This window comes from Ovis aries, chromosome 13 (assembly GCF_016772045.2).
Source record: "Ovis aries strain OAR_USU_Benz2616 breed Rambouillet chromosome 13, ARS-UI_Ramb_v3.0, whole genome shotgun sequence".
Lineage (NCBI taxonomy): Eukaryota > Metazoa > Chordata > Mammalia > Artiodactyla > Bovidae > Ovis > Ovis aries.
Genome location: NC_056066.1, coordinates 54,267,845 through 54,287,571, shown reverse-complemented (window position 1 = coordinate 54,287,571; position 19,727 = coordinate 54,267,845). Strand labels below are relative to the sequence as shown.

The following is a 19,727-nucleotide window of genomic DNA, read 5'->3' as shown; positions in this document are numbered from 1 at the left end:
GATCATAATTGTGCAGGTTTATGTCTGCACTTTCTATCCAGTTCTGTTGATCCATGTGTCAGTTTGGGGCAGTACCATATTGTTTTGATGACTGTAGCTTCACAGTATAGTCTAGTGTCAGGACATGTGATTCCTCCAGATTCATTCTTCTTTCTCAGGATTATTTTGGCTATTTGGGGTCTTCATGTTTCTGTACAAAATTTTAAATTAATTCTGTGAAAAGTAACAGTTGGTATTTTGATCCAATGTCTTCTTTGCTGGGGGAAGAGCTGCCCATCTTCCACCCTTCCCAGGGTTCTGGAGGTCTAGGTGCCCAGAACTTTTGGTGCAAGCCCTTGGTCTTAGCTGATCCCTGCAGTATGTCTAGGAGTGGTGTCTGAGCCATGTCAGGATCAGGGACCCTTGTGCACTGAGATCAGGAGTGAGGGGCTCACAGTCAGGTTCCCATTGCACCTGTGGCCTCTTTCTGAAGTTCTGCCATGTCCTCATCCCCAGGGAAGCTCCCTTCTCTTCTGCTCCTTCACATAAGATCTTACATCTTCTTCAGTGTGATCCTCCAACTATGGGCTCCCAGCAGACAGGGCCCCCACCCAGACCCTCCCCACACCCCTGTGCCAAGCTCTCAGGAGGCAGTTATTGATCAATGATCACCTGGTGACTGCCTCCTTCCCCAACAGCTGTTTCATCCCTCACAACACCTACCCCTTGCTTTTGTAACCAGGTGGGAAGAAACTGACCTTAACAGAGGAATTTTCACAGCAGCTCTCTACTCACAGATTAAACGGGCTTCCTTCAGCTCCAACTCTCATGATCACCCCAGAAGGATACACAGGTGGCCCACACACATCTCTCTACCCAGTTGCACTTCTTTGGAACACTTTTTCTTCTGTATGTTATTCTGAGGAGGCTCATCCTAAATAGGACTTCCCAAGTGGCACTCGGAGAAGGCAATGGCACCCCACTCCAGTACTCTTGCCTGGAAAATCCCATGGACAGAGGAGCCTGGTAGGCTGCAGTCCATGGGGTCGCTAAGGGTCAGACACGACTGAGCGACTTCACTTTCACTTTTCATTTTCATGCATTGGAGAACGAAATGGCAACCCACTCCAGTGTTCTTGCCTGGAGAATCCCAGGGACGGGGGAGCCTGGTGGGCTGCCGTCTATGGGGTCGCACAGAGTCGGACATGACTGAAGTGACTTAGCAGCAGCAACACATTCTAAATAAGTTCCAGGTGGCCCAGTGTCCCACACTGGATCACCAATGCAGTAATCTGAAGCCCGACATCTGATTCATCACAACCCAGAGGCTAAAGGTGCAGGCACAGTGTTCAGATTCCTGAATCCGGCCTCAGTCTGGCTCCAGTTGTACTCATGTCTGTGGGACACAAAGAAATGAGCCAAATCACTGGGATTAGGCAAAGTCCTGGCAGCTGAGCATGGCATTTAGCTCCACCCTGACACTGGGCACAGAGGTCGGCTTAATACTCATGGGTAGAGACAGTCCCACACAAACCTGGTGAAGCAGACAAATGGGCAGTACCCAGGAGGCTTCATGTAAGAAAGATGTGGAGAAGGCAGTTTCCTTTTGCCCAGATCATCCAACCTGTCTTTCTGCATCGAGTCTGACTGAAGATACACATTCTAGGATCTGCCTGGAATGAAAGGAACCGGGTGTCTGTGGACCACAGCTGCTGGCTGAACACAGCTCAGCTACAGTGGCCACCAGAGAGAACGAAAACACAGCCCAGCACCCAGGTGACCCCAGGCAGGAGGAAGAGATTGCATGAGAGGCACAGATGGGCTGAGGCTGTCTTGTGGGCATCAGGGGTAGCTTCCTAGAGGAGGAGGCTCTCCAGATTGAAGAAGGCAGGAATTGGGTGGGGATAGAATGAGCAGAAGGTGGACCTGGTGGAGGAGCAGGGACCCTGAAGTGTCTGGGAAGTGTAGGGAGATTAATGATGAGGGCCACTGTCTGTTAGTGCTTTCTGTGTGACAGAGCCCGAGTGAAGTGGCTTTGGGCTGTGCTCCATTCCACCTCACAGCAAGCCCTGAGGGGAGCCCCACTTGTGGGTCAGAGAGAGGAAAGAAGCACAGGCCCAGCAAAGTCACAATGTCCCTCCACATCGTGGCTCCAGGACAGCCGGTGGCACTGGGTCACTGAAATCCTCCCTGGGCCACATGTCCCCACTCTGTGGGGACTGGCATCACCAGCAGCGCTCTTCACACAAGGGAGGACAAGACTGAGTCCCCACTGTTCCGGGGGTGAGGCTGGCCAGAGCGGTTCCGAATGCCGGCTAAGAAGCGCGAGCGTGTGCCCAGGGCACCCCAGGATAAGGCGCCGCCGTTAGTTGCACTGCAAGGAGGACACCTGCGGCCTGGAGAGGCTCAGCGTTTTGCCTGGCTCACACGGCTGGCAAGCCGCAGAGCCAGAAAGGGACCCGGAAGGCCGACCCTATGTCTACACCCAGGGGGAGACGAAGAGCAAGAGCGCTCCTCGCCTTGGGTAACCGCCCGGAGCACCGCGTGGGCGTGGCCTGACGGAGAAGGGCCGGGGAGAAGCCCTCGGGGGCGGGGATGGGGCGGGGCGGGGCGGGGAGGAGCCGGCGGTCTTGATTGGGCGCAGCTTTGAGCTTGTCACCTGACTGCCCAGGCCGGCCGCCCCATTGGCCCCGCCCCTCCCGACCAGGGTTAACCCCCAGGGCCCAATGCTGGTCACCCTGGAGGCCCCAGGCGGGAAGGCTGTACCCCGACGTCCCTGCCCCGGTGTGCAGGAGCCTCTCTGTGCAGCGCTCAGGCCAAGGGTCAGCTGGAGGCAGTGGAAGCCCTTGGAGCCCCCACTCGCAGGAACTGTAGGTCGCCTGTTCTTTTTCTTCTTTGCTTCTTACTGAGGTGCAGCTTGCAATCCCGCCATCGTAAGCGCAGAGTTCAGCGGGGTTTACCCCGAGCTGTGCAGCTACGGGCACAATCTAATTTAGGGCATTTCCATCCATCTACGCAAACCCACTCCTTCGCCTGATCCGCCTGCTCTGCCGGCGCTGCGCCGCGAGACCGTGCCGCCTGGGGGCGCGGCGACCCAGCGCTCAGCTGCGCCTGCGCCTGCGCCGCGGGAGAGTCCGAGAGCGAGCCCGTCGAGCGCGCGCCCACGCCGCGAGTGCGCCTGCGCGGAGCTCGTGGCCGTGCCCGCTCCCGCCCGGGGCTCGTCGCTGGGCGGCGGGGCCATGGGGGAGGCCGAGGTGGGCGGCGGCGGCGCGGCCGGCGACAAGGGCCCTGGGGAGGCTGCCACCAGCCCGGCCGAGGAGACGGTGGTGTGGAGCCCCGAGGTGGAGGTGTGCCTCTTCCACGCCATGCTGGGCCACAAGCCCGTCGGTGAGCAGAGCGCCGCGCCGGGGCGGCCCACCCGCGTGGGGGCGGGGCGGCCGGCAACGGTCGGGGACGCGCGCTGGGCGGGGCCTCCTGCGCTTGCACCCCGCCGACCGTGCCCTCACCTGCGCACCCTGCCCCCACCTGCGCACCCCATCCATGCTTCCTCCAGCAGTCCCCCACTCCTGCCCACGCTGCCCCCTTCTATACCCTACCCCCACCCGACTCTGCCCCCTTCCTGTGCCCAGCCACCCATCCCGGCTGACTCCAGCCCTCACGTGCACCCCCACCCCTGTGCCCTCGTTACACCTCCGCTGCACACCCCTGCCTTTTCCTCTCCCACCTCTCTCCGCTGCACCTCCTACCTCTTCCACCCTCCACCTTTGCCTCCCTACACCCTTGCAACCACTGCCCGCTCTCTCCCCCTTGCCCCCTACCTCTTCGCTACCCTACCAGCTGGCCTACCCCTCCCCCACAAGCCGACCCCTTCCTTCTGCAGGGGTGAACCGGCACTTCCACATGATCTGTATCCGAGACAAGTTCAGCCAGAACATCGGTCGGCAGGTCCCATCCAAGGTCATCTGGGACCACCTGAGCACCATGTATGACATGCAGGCACTGGTGAGCTGGACCCCCGCAGACAGAGCTGCTGGCAGGGAGCCCCCTCCACACCGCCTACCCTGCCTTTGTCCCCACCCCCCCCACCCCCCACCACCAACCACGTCCTACCTTGACATCCAGGATGTCCCACAGGTGACCAGTTGTTAAACAAGATAGCTCTGGGTAGTTTTATGAAAACACAAGCTTGGTGACAGTAGCTAGTTATTGCACTGAATCTACCTTAGATTTTGGGGGGGAGTCGAGGTTCAGTTAAGATCTTTCCAGGAGATAACTAGGGAGCTGAGGCCTGTGTGGGAGGGGGCTCTTAGGTTGTCAGTCCTGTGGAAAACTCCCGAGTGCTATAAGCAGGGAGGTGACCGGGTCTGAGTCACATTGAGATGAACATGGTGGTTTCTGTGAGAACTAGGCCAACCCTCAGGGAAGACCACCCTCAGGGAACCCCCAGATGCTGGGTCTGAGGGAGAGCAGGTCAACTTGGTAACCAGGACAGCAGAAAAGACAGGTGGGTGTTCCCTGCAGAGGAACAGCAGGAGTCAGGGCCCTGTGGCAGCAGGCGTCAGGACTCGGGGCTGCACCCGCACCCCACCCTGTGCCCCTCCCTCCTCCCTCCCTCCCACCCTGAGCTTCTAAGTGAAGCTCAGACCCTCTTGTGTCCTTAACCCTCACCACCACAAGTTCCCTGTTGGCCTTGGGAAAGTCGTTTGCATCTCCTTGTCCCAAGGCAGAGAAGGAAGAGAAATGACAGTACTGCTCTGACCCCGAGCCTGCAGTTAGCACCCAGGAACTCGAGGTCAAGCTGTTGAACTGAAGCAGGCCGCCCGAAGGGCTGTGCCCACCCGTTGGGGCACCACTCCCCCAGAATTCCAGTGTTCAGCAGCTTGGCAGGACCCCCCATGCTTGTCATGTTGGGGTGTCACCTGGCCCCCAGACGCTTCCTGCATCTCCACTCCAGGCTGGGGCCCAAAGCTGGACACAGAGACAAGTATGGGAGGGCCCCTGTCCTGAGGGGCCTTTGGTGCGGTAGACAGGACAGATGGCTCTCAAGTGCAGACGCTGGCTCAGAGGGTGCTGAGGCAGTGATGCCCCGTACAGGGTACGGTGATACTCTGCTGTGGGGGCCACCAGGGAGGCTCTCAGTCCAGGACAGGTGGCCCTTCCTTCCTCAGTTCCTTGGACCCCAGCACCGCTATAGAGCTGATGCCATGGTCACCTGGGACCTTGTAAATATGGGTCTGTGGATCTCACCCCACAGGATGACCGTGGGCCCAGGAGCTCTCGGGGTTTGTGAAGCTCCCAGCTGGCAGGTGGCACACTTACTCACTGACCACCTGGCTTGCAGCTCAGCTCCCAAGTTGGGGACTAGAAGCCCTGTCTCCTGAATCCCCTCCCAACCCAGAGACCCTTCCCACCAGCTCACCTTTCCCTTTGTCTGGTGGTGGTGTTTCTGGCTCTCTGTCCCTCCAGGCCTACGTGATCTGGGGAACAAGTGGAGCCTGGCGAGCATTCCTGGTGGCTCCTCCATTTTGCTTTGTTTGCCTGGTTTCCACGAGAGAGAACAAAGGCCTCAGGCCCCACGCCTGCCCACTGCAGCCCCTCGGGACAGCCATCTGTGCTCATTGGTCACTCCTGAGTTGGCTCTTACATCTCTAGTCACATTTTCTTTTAAATGTGATATTTAAAATCATATTTTCTTCTTTGCTTCTAAAAAAAAAAACACCCTTGTTTGTCATCAGCACGAGTCTGAGATTCTTCCGTTCCCAAATCCAGAGAGGAACTTCATCCTTCCAGAAGAAATCATTCAAGAAGTCCGAGAAGGTATGACTCGGGCAAGGGCAGATTTGGGAATGGGAAAAGGTGTCAGGGTGAAGGTCACGAGCCTCAGAGAGTGAGGGTCAGTAGTTGGGTGGTGCTCACCCTCCAGGATGGGGTGGTCTGGGGGCCTCCAGGACAGGGGCAGACACCTCCCAAGTCGTCAGCAGCCCTTGGCCTGAGCCACTGTGGTCAGACAGGGCCACGGCACTCAGCATTGCGGGCTCCAGGTCATCATTGGTCATCTCCCCACAGGAAAAGTAATCATCGAGGAGGAAATGAAAGAGGAAATGAAAGAAGATGTGGACCCCCACAACGGGGCTGATGATGGTAAGTGTGGAGCTTGCCCTCCCACCCTGGGGCCCCAGGGGCATGGACCCTAGCCCAGCGAGGCCTCCCCATCACTAGCAATGGGGTCATTCGTCTGTCTCAGCAGCTGAGAAGGCAGCTTCCATCTGCTCGGAGAGAGCCTCTCACACAGGGGAGTCACTCTCGGAGCCAACCCTGGGGGGTGGGGGTGCAGGAGGCTCCCTGACTAAAGTAGAATGGGTGGCAGCCTTCTCAGTGCAGGGTGAACCCCGAGAAGCAAAGATGGGCACAGCCATGCAGGCACCCCCAGCTAGGGAGGAGCCTTTTGGGGTCAATGTCATGTACATAGGTATAGATTTTTGTAACTGAACAGGAAGATGAAATAAAATTTTGGATATTCTGTTTTCAGCCAAATGATTTTGTCTCCCAGTTTTTTCATCTTCAGGAAGCTTGGGGAAAGCAACAGAAAAGTCCAGCAAAGACAAAGAAAAGAACAACTCAGACTTGGGGTCCAAAGAGGGGCCAGACAAGCGGAAGCGCAGCAGGGTCACCGACAAAGTCCTGACCGCCAACAGCAACCCCTCCAGCCCCAGCGCGGCCAAGCGGCGCCGGACGTAGATACTCGCAGCAGGCGGGTGCTGTGGTCTCCAGGCAGTGGGAGGGTCAAATGCCACTGGCCCTGCTGCCTGCCCTCAGGGGCCAGAGGCTCCTGAGGTGCCACTCAGACCGTCTGAGCTCGGATGGCCCCCAACGCCCAGGACGGGTCCCACTCAGATGCTGAGACCCGGGACGTGAGAGCCCAGGCCGCGTCCTCTCTGGACACTCGTGGGTTCCATCGCATTGGCTCAGCTGCACCTGGGGCCAAGCGTTGGCATGGGCCTGAGGACCAGGCTGCGTGGGCGGAGAGCGGGCACAGCAAGCAATAAATCATGGACTGCCTCTCTGCTCTGAGGGGCCCGGGTCTTCCCATTTCTCCGTCTATCCACCGGTCAAAGGCTCGCTCTCAACTGACTGCAGCCTCAAGGGAGCGTCAGGCCGCAGGCGCCAGCCCTTCCACCACCAGGGAGACTGAGAACTGGGTACTTTGCCTCATTCACCTGTACTGTAATGATGTATATAATTTGGTTGGTATTTCACTATTTAATTTTTAAGAAGCCTATTTTACTAGGGTTTTATATGAAAAAAGTACTGCAGAAGTTGAACCTGTGTTGTATTTTTTGCTGAGATGTTTTGTTTTAAGGTAACAGACTACTGAGATACTTTTCACTCAGTTTTTATATGCCAGATACAGAGAATTTGTAGCGGTTATTTTTGTATTCTTGGGTCACTCCACTGGCAAACAGACCAAATGAATGAGCAGAGGGAGGCAGGCCGAGGGCGGATGCAGCCTGGGCACCAGGCTGACCGAGACACACTTGCTTTTGACTGAGGGACATTAAAGCACAAAAAAGCAACTGGAGTTGTGTGATTTTGATACCACGGTTAACTTTTCTTATAGTAGGAGGTTGTCTTTTTCCAAGATTTATAGCTGAAGCTAGGCTTTGATGTACTTGGATCACTTGATACAATGAATATACAAACTAGTAACAGGTCTAGAGTGGCTACTTTGTTGCATGTGAGCATCCCTTCAAATAAAAACTGTGAAGAGAGGCACCCGGTCTGGAGTGGTGCCTGGTGGGGGTAGTGCTTGCTGCCCCCCAGCATGAGAACTGGGGTGGAGCTCAGGCCTCCCACGTGAGAGAGGAGGCACTCACCCTCATCCTGACAAACCAGGAGGACACTGGTGCCACCCCTCCCCCCAACATCAGCCACAGGCGGTTGGAAATCTCTGAGCCCATGGGGCACCGTGGGCTGAGAGGTGGCCTGGTGGGGGTCGGAGGCCTGCACCTGCTGCCCCAGTAGGGCCCGGAGTGCCTGGCACGGAGTGTCTCGTATCAGGTCTACTGATCCTGAGCAGCCCTGGCCTTCAGTCCTGACTGCCCTGTGCAGGATGCTGAGGCAGAAGCTTACACCCCAGTCAGACCTGGTGCCTAAGGGCCCCATGGGGTGAGATTTCAGGAGAAGATCACACTTTCAGAGGGGCCTCCTACCACAGGGAGTGGCATCTAGATGGCACCGTGGTGCAGTCAAGTGTGACTGGCACTTGTAAAGCAGAAGCTGGGCCCCATCTGAGAACAAGTAATGTGTGTGGCAGCAGGCAGTCTGGGAGGCTGTGCTCTGAGTGCTGCAGCCTGGGGCTACAGCCCTGTGTCCTCCAGTACATGCTTGTCTGTTTTCTGGTAGAGGTGGGGGGTCCTGCCCACCAACCCAAGTGCTCTCAGAGCACCCCAGCACCCATCTGTGCCTCATAAGAGGGCCCCATCCCTCCAGAAGTCACAGCCAGGGTCTAGTCAGCCAGCTGCAAGTCAGCTAAGAAGTCCAGGCCTGTGGCCACAGTCTGCAATTGGCCAGCCCCACACAATGCCTGGCAGCTTGCCTCTGTTGCCTGCTCCTTGGGACACCTACCCTGGCCATCAGTGGCAGAAGATTTGCAGAAATGCCCAGAACTCCACACCTTTGGGGGAGTCACCACTGTCCCTGAAGGTTGTCCAGGCAAGATGGTACCCAGAGAGGTAACGGAGGTTGGTAAGCCTGCAAAGAGTTGGCACCAGCATGAAGAAGGGTCTTCAGCCATGCCTATGGACAAGACTGGCAGGTTCTGTCCAGCTCTGAGCTGTCCCCAGCTCAAGGACTGTCACATCCTTTGGCATACCAACCTGAGGCCTGGCAGCCTGCAGGATTGGGCAGGGCCTCAGTCTCTGTTGACCAGCCCTGAGGGTGACCCCGGGTCATTCCTGTCTCTGAGTGTCTGGGTCTTTACCTGCTGCCTCCAAGTCAGTGACGGCAGCACCCGTGCTCTCTTACAACCATTACCTGCAGCAAAGGGGACAGCAGGTCAGGCCCACGAGGACACTGCACTATGGGACTCTCAGACAACTTGGGGGTATCCTCCTAGGGGCACACTTCTGGGGGACATCTGCTACAGACAACCTCGGGGGGGCACCCTTCAGGGGGACACCCTCCCTGAGGTCATCCTTGGGGGGATCATGGTGCAGAGAGGTGCCCTGCAGGGGAGGGTGTTCGGAGGGGAAGGGACGTTCTGGGGATGCTCTGGGGGACCTCCTCAGGGGGCGGGCTTCCTGTCTACATTCTTCTGAGGAGAACATGGGGGTGGGGCAGTGGTTCTGGACATCTTGCGGGTAGGCGTCCTCCAGGGTGGAGGAGGCCATTCTCCAGGGGAAAAGGGATCTGGGAGGGTCCTGAGAGGGTATCCTGGAGAGCACCCCCCAAGGGTCCTCTCCAGGGAGAAATCCATACCTAGGTGGGCATGGAGGGGGACAGCCTCGGGGGAGAGGGGAGCGTCCTCCGGAGGGGCTTTTTCGGGGGGAGGGATATTCTCGATGTGGGAGGACAGGCCTCCTCCAGAGGTACATCCTTGGAGAGTACATCCTGGGGACGGTCCTCCTCCGGGCTGGGCGGACCGAGACGGCAGCCCCGGGCCCGCCTCCGACCCGCCCCCCGGCCCGCCCCCGCGCTTCCTCCCTGTTTCACTTTCGCTTCCGCCGGAGCGGGTCCCACCGATACCGGAGCATGGAGGACCCGGACTGCGACTCGACCTGGGACGAGGATGAGGAGGAGGACGGCGAGGGCCCGCGGGCGGAAGCCGGCGAGGATGGCGAGACCGGCGCTCCGGGGAACGCGGAAGCCGAGGAAGACGCGCGGCCCAGCGCGCTCCAGGTGCCGCCCCCGCGCCCTGGGAACCCGACGCCCCTGGGGAGGCCGCGGCGGCAAAGGGGGCAAAGCCCGGCTGCTGGCAGGCCGTTCCCCGCCCCGCCACGGGGCCAGGTGTGCAGGCACCTCCTAGAGACCCGGCTTGGGGTCCGCCTTCCCATCTCCAGCGGTTGCCCTCTTCCCGCCCTGTCCTCCTGATACTCGCGTCCTGGTCCCCAGGACACGCTGAGGTCCGCCCCGACCCGCTCCCCCGCGCGCTCCTCCACCAGGGCACCTTGCAGGGAATCCGGGGCCACCCTCAGACCCTTGTCCCCAGGGCCAGATCGGCGCAGTGACACTTCCTCCAGAGGATGGCCCCAGCACATCCTTGACTCCCCTGTCACATTCTAGCCTCGGGCCCTTGGCTCCGTCCTCTAGACAGACCCAGCCCTGAGCTCTGGCCTCCTTCACCGCCTGTCTCCTGGAGCTGCTGCCTCCACCCCGGGTTCCCCTGCCCAAGACTCCACCCTTCCCCAGGGCCCAGAGCCCCCAGCCTGCCCCACCCGGTTGACCCTCACTAGGAGCAGCACCTACCCGCTCTGACTGGGGCTGACCTCATGTCGTCTGGAGGTGGCCTTGGAGGCTACATGTGTGTGGCTTGCCGGAGCCGGGGCAGCTGGTGTGCCCACCGGCTCCTCGATGTCACCACTGGTTACTTGTCATAACCATGGTCATTCAGCATCACTGGCAGTTACTTGCTGGTACTCACCGGGTGTCACAACCCCTGAGTGGGTGCCATTGCTCCAGCTGGGGTTCCAGGTGAGAGCGAGGGCCCCAAGTGATAGTTGTCACGACGTGTCCCCCTCCCTCTGGGACGAGGGTATCCTGGCACCATATCTGGGGAAGCTTGAGTTCCAGCCTTAGTGGTCTCAGTGATGGATCGTCAGTGCTGCAGATAAGCACTCTGGTGTTCAAATTTCTCTCTGGGTCTTGGAGCGGTCAGTCAGCGAGAGGAACCCCAAGGGGCTCCTGGGCCTGTCGAGAAGGCTGGCGACCTCGGCACATTTCCAGGGCTTCAGGCGTGCACGAGTTCCTAGGGTAGGTAGGCTGGGCAGGGTTCAGGGTCACAGGTCACAGGGCAGGAAGACTCCACCCTTCCCCCAGGCGGATGCCCACTGGACGTGGTGCAGCTTAGGTGGGAGGACGCCATCCTCACTGTAGCTCCATGGGCCACACTCGTAAAGCAGTGGTTTGGCACGTGGACCTCCCTGTGAAATGCCCATGGCCCTCTGACCTCTTCCCTGTCCCTCTGCTATGGCTTCTCTCCTTCTACAGAGTCCCAATCTCCTCTCCATTACCCCATGGTCCTTCCTGGCTGCCGCACACTGGGTTCTGGTGTGGCTTTTTGGTGCTTCCTCCTGGACGCTGTCATCTGTGCACCTATGGTGCTGGCCCTGCTCTGAGCTGTGCACGTGACCAACATTGGTCAGGACCCGCCCTCTGGACTGACCCAGGGAGGCTGAGAAATGGATACAGATGAGGGGTGGGGCAGCTTCTGCTGAGTTTCATTTTCACCCACTGTCCATTGACCTAACCAGCCTCTGGCTAAGAAACCCCCTTCAGAAGCATCTGGGGCTCTAGGTGGCAAGGCCACTGCGCTTGAGTATACAGCCCCTTAGGTGTCAGCTTAGAGTGCAGGGCAAGGAGGAAGTGTTGGGGGAGGTGGGGTTCCCAGAGGAGGTCCTGAACTGTGATGCCAGCAAACAAGGGAGGAGAAAATGATGCTGGAGTCGTGGGGCACCCCAAGAATGCACATTGGTCTGGAATCCTGAGGGCTCACTCCAGCTACTCTGGCCCCTCTGATATTGCTGGCAGCTAGGCGCAGTCCTTGCTGCCCTCATCAGGGTGGGGCCTCCCTGGGGTGGGTCCTGCTTGCTGGCTTCCTTGAGGAATGGGGAGGCTCTCTCCGCTGGGATCTGATCCGTTCTCTCTCCCCAGCTCAAGGTGACAGTGTCCCGAAATTGGCGAGCTGCACTGGACACACGCCGGTACCGGCACCACTACCCGGTAGGTATCTGTGCACAGCCCTACCCCCAACACCCACCCCTGCAGCCCACCAGGACTGAATCCTTCCTGTAATCACGGGGTGACAGCACCACACCCTAACTCCCACCACAGCACCCTCACCTTTCACACCATGACAGCGCCAGCCGCCAGCTCATCCACAGGAGGCCCCACCAGCCCATCTCATGGCTTCTGTTGCCCTCAGCCCCTGCCCTCTGCACCCAAGAGTCTTAGGGAGTCCTTGGGCTGTCTCTGGGGTGCAGATGAAGGGGACCTCCCAGCCCTGGCCTACACTGTTGAGGAGAGGGTGGTCGTCACTGGTATTCAGAGGTGGCTGCTATCTCCCAAGTGTGAAGGCTGGTCCTCCCCTGTGTCATGGGGGACCCAGGTTTGGCCCTTGGGGTCTTCACCAGCCCTCAGGATATCTGGAGGTTCACGGGCCAAAAGCGAACACCTCCTCCCTCCCACCCGCCCCAGGAATGCTTCAGTATGAGGGGTCCTTGGAGGCAGCCTGTTTGGATGACACCTTGTCACCTTTCTCTGGCTCTGTAGGATCTGGTAGAAGGAGATGACAATGGTGACATGCTCAACCTGAGTTTCTACAAAAATGAGATTCGGTTCCTGCCTAACGGTGTGTACCTGCCCAGCTGCCGGCAGCTCCATTCTGGGGGTATTCCTCTCTTCTCTGCCTGTCTGGTCTGCTGGGACATGGTTTGGACCTGTGGCTTTCAGATATACCCCCACAGCACCGCCCCCCCACCCCGCCCCTAAGTTGTTGAGGGACTCCCAGGGCCCCAACCCTTGGCCTGGACACAGTGGCCACCATGCTCCCAAGGGCCAGGCGATGAATGCTGGTAGCTTTGCAGGCTCACAATCTCTGTCATGACTACTTGACTCTGCCTCCATCGTGAGGAAGCTGCATACATAAACTAACAGGAAGGATTGGTTTTTACCTTTTTAAACAGTTGGGAAAATTTTATGATACAATAACATTTATGACATGTGAAAATCATATGAGATTCAAATTTCAATGTCCATGGTGAGGTTTTATCAGAACCCATCCACATGCGTGTTGTCTATGGCTCCTTTGCTACACGCGCCAGGGGCCGCACAGCCTCAAATATTCCCCTCCAGGCCCTTTGCAGAAAGTGGGGGGGTGCCCTGCGGAGACCAGGCTGCAGCATGGGCTTGGTAGCAGGCCCTGTGTGAAGGCAGAACTCCAGCTAGCAGCCTGTGGTTTGTGGGGTGCAGCAAGGCCGCCCTTCTGCAAAGACAGGTGCAGGTCTGGGACCACTCGCTCTTACCCAATGGGGCCTCCCAGGTTCTCCCAGAGTGCCAGCATGGCCTGCCCACTCCGGTCTGTCCTCTATCAGCCATAATGGTTCACCTTCCAGATTGCACAGTGGTGGTCAGCCTAAATTGGATTAACATCACAGGAAGTGTGCACAACCTGAGCCCCAAGGTCCTCATGAAAGGGGCGAGGGGAGGGGCTTTCAGCAGTCCCCCTGACTTGTCTCTGTGGGGCTCCCAGGCTGTTTCATTGAGGACATTCTTCAGAACTGGAAGGAAGACTATGAACTCCTGGAGGACAATCACTCCTACATCCAGTGGTGAGTGGGCGGGGCTTCTGAGAAGCGGCTTGAGGCCCCGCCCATACTGGATCCTGGCTCTGCCTCTTCCAGGCATCGCGCTTACTAAGCAGGCGCACTGCCCTCTGTGCCCCATGCCTGGCTCTGCGGGCGGGGGCCAGCTAAGGGGAGACTGGGTCTGGGTTCTCCAGCTGGAAACAGCCTCAGCTACTGGGGGTTGACGCTGGCTTTGGGGGATAGCAAGAGCAGTCGACTAGCTGGCTCGCTGGAGGCCCCATGAGGCTGTCCTGAATCTGTGCGCAGAGCCCCTCTGCCGCAAGGGCGGGTTCTAACGGTGTCTTAAAGTGCCCTCCGGACGCTGGCCTGCAAATGCAGTGTCCTTTAAGGACGGCTTGCAGGCGACCGACCCAGGGCACAGGATATCCCTGAGAATAATTCCGCAGCATTAATAGTGGGTGGCAAAGAAGAACGTGAGAATGAAAGAATGGTAGGGAGGCGGGTCGCTGTCTGGCAGGTGCCCTCCTGCTGCGCGGGCAGGCTGGGCTCTGGGTGGGCTGGGACTCCTGTGGGTGGGCTGTCCTGGGTCCTTATCCTGGGCACTCCCCCTGGAGCTCTCCCATCCTCACCCTTTGACTTTATTGCCTGGGGAGAGATCACAGCATGTGTGGCATGCGAGGTCCAGCCAGCCCTGCTGGAGTTGAGCAGAGAGCCCTGGGGGCCGCATGTGCTGCTTACCAGGCCTGTGCCATCCCTTCCCTCACAGGCTGTTTCCACTGCGGGAGCCAGGGGTGAACTGGCACGCCAAGCCCCTCACGCTCCGGGAGATCGAGGTGAGCTCTGGAGGTTAAGGTACAGGTCACGGCTAGCCACAGGTGTTCACGGGTCCCTTGGGGAACAGAAGCTGAAGGACTCCCCTGCCCACAGTTTTATTATCTTCCCTCATAAGTGGTCCTTGCCTCTGGCCCTCAGTGGTCCTTGCAGGCTTCCAGAGAAATCTGGCTGAGAGGGTTGCTCTAACAAGCAGAGTTAGAGTGACCAGGCTTTGCCTTGGTCAGCCCTGGTTTGGGCTGGATTGATGATGCCTGGAGAGTGGGGAGGGGGCTCTAGGAGCTGGGGAGGCCGAGCAGGTGTGCCCAGGAGACAGGATGGGTGCTTACAGTCCCGTGTCCAGCCCTGGGGTCCCTGAGATCTTCCCACAGGTTAGGGAGTTCCTCTCAAGGCTACAGCACATGCCTCAGGCTGGGGAGATCTGGTGCCAGTTCAAAGTCAAGTGAGCAGCCCTGGGCTCCTGCGCCCTGGCCCTTCACCCTGACAGTCTGAGCCAAGGCCCCAAATGAATTTGGGCCTGAGGAAGGTGTCCAGCTCTTGCCTGTGCTGCACTGACACTGAGCTCTCTGCCACCCTTGGGGGCTTTTCCAGGCATTTAAGAAGTCTGCGGAGGTCAGGAAGCGGCTGGTCCAGGCCTACGAGCTCATGCTGGGCTTCTTCGGGATCCAGCTCGAGGACCGAGATACCGGCCAGGTGTGCCGAGCACACAACTACCAGAAGCGTTTCCAGAACCTCAACTGGTGAGCAGGCCAGGAGCTTGGGGGTCTGCACAGCTGGTCTCTGATTGTGGAGGATCATCTCTGGGGAGGCGGACTGCAAGGCAGAGCCTGAGACTCCCAGCATCCTCTGAGCTTGTGGAGGTGGGGCAACGGCAGGGTGGGGGCAAGACAGAACCAGGTAAGGATGGGACCAGGTCGGACAGGACGGGAGAGGGAGTGGGGGAGTAGGGGTGAGTGCCACCTGATTCAGCTGTGGGCTTCTTGACTGGCCTGCCACCCATGTGGGCATGGGTTGGGTTGCCAGGGGCTCCATCACTTTTACTACATCACTGAGCATCCCACCTGGGGGTTGTGGCAGACATGTTCCCCTCTCCCCCCTGGGATGCACTGGGTGGAGGGGGCCAGCTCAGGGCACATGGGCAACAGACCCTGCCTCTAGAGGGTCCCCATCTGGTTCTTCTCCAGCTGTGCTGGGGGTGGGTGTTCCATGGGACCAAGGAGACAGTCACCCTTCTAGGGAACACATCACAGTCCTTCACCTACACGATCCAGGCCCACAGACCATCTTCTCAGGGACCTGAGGACAGGGTAGAAATGGGGACTGACCTGTGGGCTGGAGTGTCTCTGCTGGTGGACACCAGCCTCTTGGGGGAGTGTGAGGGGGGCTGGAGAAGGGCAGTCTTTGGCTGAGCACTGCCCACGCACGTGCAGCCCCACCAGCACCTCCTGTCCCCACCAGGCACAGCCACAACAACCTCCGCATCACCCGCATCCTCAAGTCTCTGGGGGAGCTGGGGCTGGCGCACTACCAGGCACCCCTGGCCCGCTTCTTCCTGGAGGAGACGCTGGTGCGGAGACAGCTGCCAGGCTTGCGGCACAGCGCCCTGGACTACTTTGTGTTCACTGTGCGCTGCCGGCACCAGCGCCGCGAGCTGCTGCACTTCGCCTGGGAGCACTTCCGGCCCCGCTGCAGGTTCGTCTGGGGGCCCCAGGACAAACTGCAGAAGTTCAAGCCATGCTCACCGCCCTGCTCACCCCAGCTGGCCTGCCCCAGACAGGCGAAGGAGGAGGAGAGCCCTGGGGAACCCCCCATCGAAGCCGGCACCCAGAGGCACACCTGCGGGCTGGGGAAGGACGAGGAAGTAGGCCCGCTGGCCGAGGGTCCCCAGCTACCTGGCACAGAGTCCCAGGAGGTCAGAGCCCTGGAGAGGGACCAGGGAGATGAGACCAGCGAGGAGCAGGGACCAGAGTCACCAAACCCCAAGGAGAGCAAGAAGAGGAAGCTAGAGGCGAATCTGCGGGAGCGGGCCCTGGGGGAGCCAGGTGCCAGCGCCTCTGAGGTGGAGAAGATCGCCCTGAACCTGGAGGGCTGTGCCCTCAGCCAGGGCAACCTCAGGGCAGAGACCCAGGAAGTGGTCAGCCAGGCCCCAGAGGAGGCCAAGCAGCCCTGCCCCCAGCCCCCGGGGGCCAAGGTGGCCGATGAGGTAAGGAAGCGAAGGAAGATGGACCAAGGTGCCAGTGATCACCCAGAGGCAGCAGCCAATGGTGGCACCCTGACACTGGCCACCACTAAGCCCCCTGCCCTATCTGAGTGCTCAGAGGCTGAAGAGGGTGCAAATGGGGTCAAAGAGGAAGCAGAAGGCCAGGCAGGGCTGGAGCAGAGTGCCCCTGGGAGCCCAGCCACTGAAGGACCGGAAGTGGAGAGGGCAGAGCCCACAGAGGGGGGCCCTTGTGTTCATCCCGGAGAGCCTTAGGGAAGGGGATGCCCGTGGGCCTCCTGGCCCTGCCCTGCCACAGGCCTGGGAGCCATGTTGTCAGCTGTTCTCAGTGTCCAGCTCTGTTGGCCTGTCCCTGGTGGTCACTGCAGCTGCAAGGAGGCCAGACCCAGCCCTTGGAGAGGCTGAGGCTTCAGCCTTCTTCCTTCCACCTCACTTCCCACCTCCTCTCTCCTCTGTGCCATCACCCATCCCCCGCCCCCCCAACCTTTGTAACTTGGCCCTTCAGGGTCTAGAGGGGTGGGAGGGGGCACTCATTTTCTTACTGTGGTACAGAGGCCTTTTCTGAATAAACTCATTTGACTTTGAGTGTTTCGGTATGGACGGCAGCCCGTGGATGGCCAGGGCAGGGGAGGGGCTGGTTTCATGAGTAACTCTGGCTGGGCTCCTGGGTGCACATGGCCAAACTGTGTCACCACTTTGCTGTGGAAGTGCCTGGGGCGCGACCCTGGTACAGCCCTCCTGAACATGTGTGCCCCCCAGTGTACACCCCCCAAAATGCACCCTGACCCCATGGCCACCCAGAGCCTCTGGGGCTGCATTGGGTCCCTAGGCTGCCTTTTGTCAGCGATTCAACGGCGTGGAGCAGTGTTGGGTGTGCCCTGATCTGGGGTTCTGTGATGCACCTCGGAGCACAAGCTCTATGGTGGTTCCATGGCCCTGCCCCTCTGTCCCCACCCTGGCAGCCACAGCCGCCCCTCAGCCCATGGCTCCTCCACACAGGGACCCTGGGCCCTCCAACCTGGCATGGGAACAGAGTGCACCCCTCGTTCAGCAACCCCCAACCCACAGGGCATGCTGCCCTCAGCCTGGCTTTGTCCCCTGGCCAGGACTGACCTCTTCCATCCTGACACGTAGAAGTGATGGAGGTCACACCTGAGGGTGGGGGCAGGAGGAGGGAGCCTAGTTCATTCTGTGAGTCGGGAGCTGGGACCTGTGTCCCGCTAACATGCTCCCCCGACAGCTCCTGTCCTGTGTGTGGGGGCGGGGGGAGATGGACAAACTTAAAGTCACTTGTTGGGGCTACTGCGGGCCATACAGTGACCCCAGGGGTCAGGGTCCTTATCCAGACCATTATCGGGCTCAGGTTCAGATGGAAAAGCTTGGAGCCTGGAAGGAGAAGACCACGTTGGAGCAACCCTCGGGGAGGGGAGTATCTGTGCCCAACAGCGGGACCTGGTGATAGGCTGGCAGGCCGCTTAGACCCACCTGACCTGCAAGCTTCAGGGAGAGTGATGGCCCAAGGACAGGTGGGCAGTAACCCTGGACACTGGCTCGTAGATGTGAAGCCGGCCCCCTGGCCTCTCCCCAGGCCACTGTGGCTATTGGGGCTTCAAGACAGGGGCTGCTCTCCAAGGGAGGGTGTTTCCTGGCAGCAGGTGGGAGGGTCTGCGTGGGGCTAGGATGGGGGAACGGGATTCCAGGCACCCTGTCTCTCCTTGACTTCACAGCAAGGCTTCCCCAAGTCTGGTCCAGCAGGAGCGCTCTGGTGCCCCTGCGTGTCAGGCATGGAAGTACAGGAGGAAGGGGGGGGTCGGGCGAGAGGCCCTGTCAGTAGGGGTGGGATAGAGTGGCTTGCCCCGCCCCCAGTCCCACAGCCCGCCTTCCCCGGCCCCCCCGCCCCCGTGAGGATGTCCTAGGATGACTCCTAAGGTGAAGTCGCTCAGTCGTGTCCGACTCTTAGCGGCCCCGTGGACTGTAACCTACTAGGCTTCTCCGTCCATGGGATTCTCCAGGCAAGAATACTGGAGTGGATTGCCATTTCCTTCTCCAGGGGATCTTCCCGACCCAGGGATCGAACCCGGGTCTCCCGCATTGGAGGCAGACGTTTTAACCTCTGAGCCACCAGGGAAACTAGGATGATTCCTAGAAGGCAGGAATTTTGGAGATTCTCTTGTCCCTTCCTGATATAATTATCCCTCCCTTTAGAGGCAAAAAGAGAAGGGGGCGGCAGAGGATGAGATGGTTAGATAGCATCACCAACTCAATGGACATGAATTTGAGCAAACTCCAGGAGATAGTGGAGGACAGAGGAGCCTGGCGTGCTATAGTCTATGGGGTCACAAAGGGTCGCACATAACTTAGCGACTGAACAAAGATTGGAGGGTGTGGCCAAGCCTGATGAGCGGCTCACAGATAAACCCAATGGGGAAGGGAAGGGAGGTTCTTAACTGTGTGGTCTGCCTCCATGCACCTCCTCCATCGACTCAGAAGCTCTGAGTTGCCTCCTGCAGAAATTCTGAAGCCTTATTTCCCAGGAAATTCTAAAGATTCTGACACCAGGCAGGGGGGAGCTGGGGATTCTGAGAAATCGGGGCTCTGAGGTGACCTGGATGTTTGAGTATCCCCCTGGGGGACACTGACTGCCCCTGGCCTCAGGTGCTGCCCCTCACCCTACTGTCCCCATGCGTTTCCAGGTGAAGCACAGCTCACCCAGCTTGTGAGAAAGGAGCAGCCAGCCCCTGTCCACTGTGTTTCTCTCGAGCCTGGGGTCACGGGGGCACTTCCTTTCTCTCTGGGGCCCCCGCTTTCCTCTCGGGGTGGCAGTGCCGGGTGACGGTCTGGGCTTTGCCAGTGCTGGTTCAGGTACATGGACTACTCAATACAGTTAAAGTTTGGGGTGAGGGCCCCAGTGAGGGGCGTTCCAGCCTGGCAGGCATGGCCCTGGACCTCTGCTCACAGCAGGGACTGGGGTCCTTGGTGGGCCCTGTCTGGTCCCTGGCACAGATGTGTTCACTCTCTCTGAAGGACTTCCTGGACCTTGGGCAGCGGGGTCCTGAGAGGGAAGGGAGGTCCTGAGATTCTCAGGGAGGAGAATGTGACTTGGTCAGCCCCTTGACAGGACCAGGACTGCCCCTTCTTCAAAGGAGCCTTCAGTGTGAGGCTCTCCCTCCACACCCTGG

General features: G+C 59.3%; 2 protein-coding genes across 2 annotated transcripts; both read left to right on the top strand.

The window, feature by feature from the left end:
• The first annotated feature begins 3,064 nt into the window (after nucleotides 1–3,064).
• Nucleotides 3,065–7,553, top strand: MRGBP (MRG domain binding protein). The gene is made up of 5 exons (XM_027976970.3): nucleotides 3,065–3,366; nucleotides 3,860–3,981; nucleotides 5,715–5,796; nucleotides 6,046–6,120; nucleotides 6,530–7,553. Exons 1-5 carry the CDS (start codon nucleotides 3,219–3,221, stop codon nucleotides 6,715–6,717), a joined length of 615 nt encoding a protein of 204 aa, XP_027832771.1. The 5' UTR covers nucleotides 3,065–3,218; the 3' UTR covers nucleotides 6,718–7,553.
• Nucleotides 7,554–9,683: 2,130 nt separating this feature from the next.
• OGFR (opioid growth factor receptor) lies at nucleotides 9,684–17,133 on the top strand. Its single transcript, XM_015099477.3, has 7 exons — nucleotides 9,684–9,876; nucleotides 11,848–11,916; nucleotides 12,466–12,544; nucleotides 13,445–13,523; nucleotides 14,266–14,332; nucleotides 14,922–15,070; nucleotides 15,789–17,133. The coding sequence occupies exons 1-7, from the start codon at nucleotides 9,730–9,732 to the stop codon at nucleotides 16,801–16,803; spliced, it is 1,605 nt and encodes a 534-aa protein (XP_014954963.2). The 5' UTR covers nucleotides 9,684–9,729; the 3' UTR covers nucleotides 16,804–17,133.
• The last annotated feature ends 2,594 nt before the right edge of the window (nucleotides 17,134–19,727 follow it).

Coding starts and splice junctions, on each gene's coding strand:
- OGFR (XM_015099477.3), top strand. CDS start 9,730: ATGGAGGACCCGGACTGCGACTCGACCTGGGACGAGGATGAGGAGGAG. Junction 14,333..14,921: donor TCACGCTCCGGGAGATCGAG/GTGAGCTCTGGA, acceptor GGGCTTTTCCAG/GCATTTAAGAAGTCTGCGGA. Junction 15,071..15,788: donor CGTTTCCAGAACCTCAACTG/GTGAGCAGGCCA, acceptor TGTCCCCACCAG/GCACAGCCACAACAACCTCC.
- MRGBP (XM_027976970.3), top strand. CDS start 3,219: ATGGGGGAGGCCGAGGTGGGCGGCGGCGGCGCGGCCGGCGACAAGGGC. Junction 3,367..3,859: donor GCTGGGCCACAAGCCCGTCG/GTGAGCAGAGCG, acceptor TTCCTTCTGCAG/GGGTGAACCGGCACTTCCAC. Junction 5,797..6,045: donor CATTCAAGAAGTCCGAGAAG/GTATGACTCGGG, acceptor ATCTCCCCACAG/GAAAAGTAATCATCGAGGAG.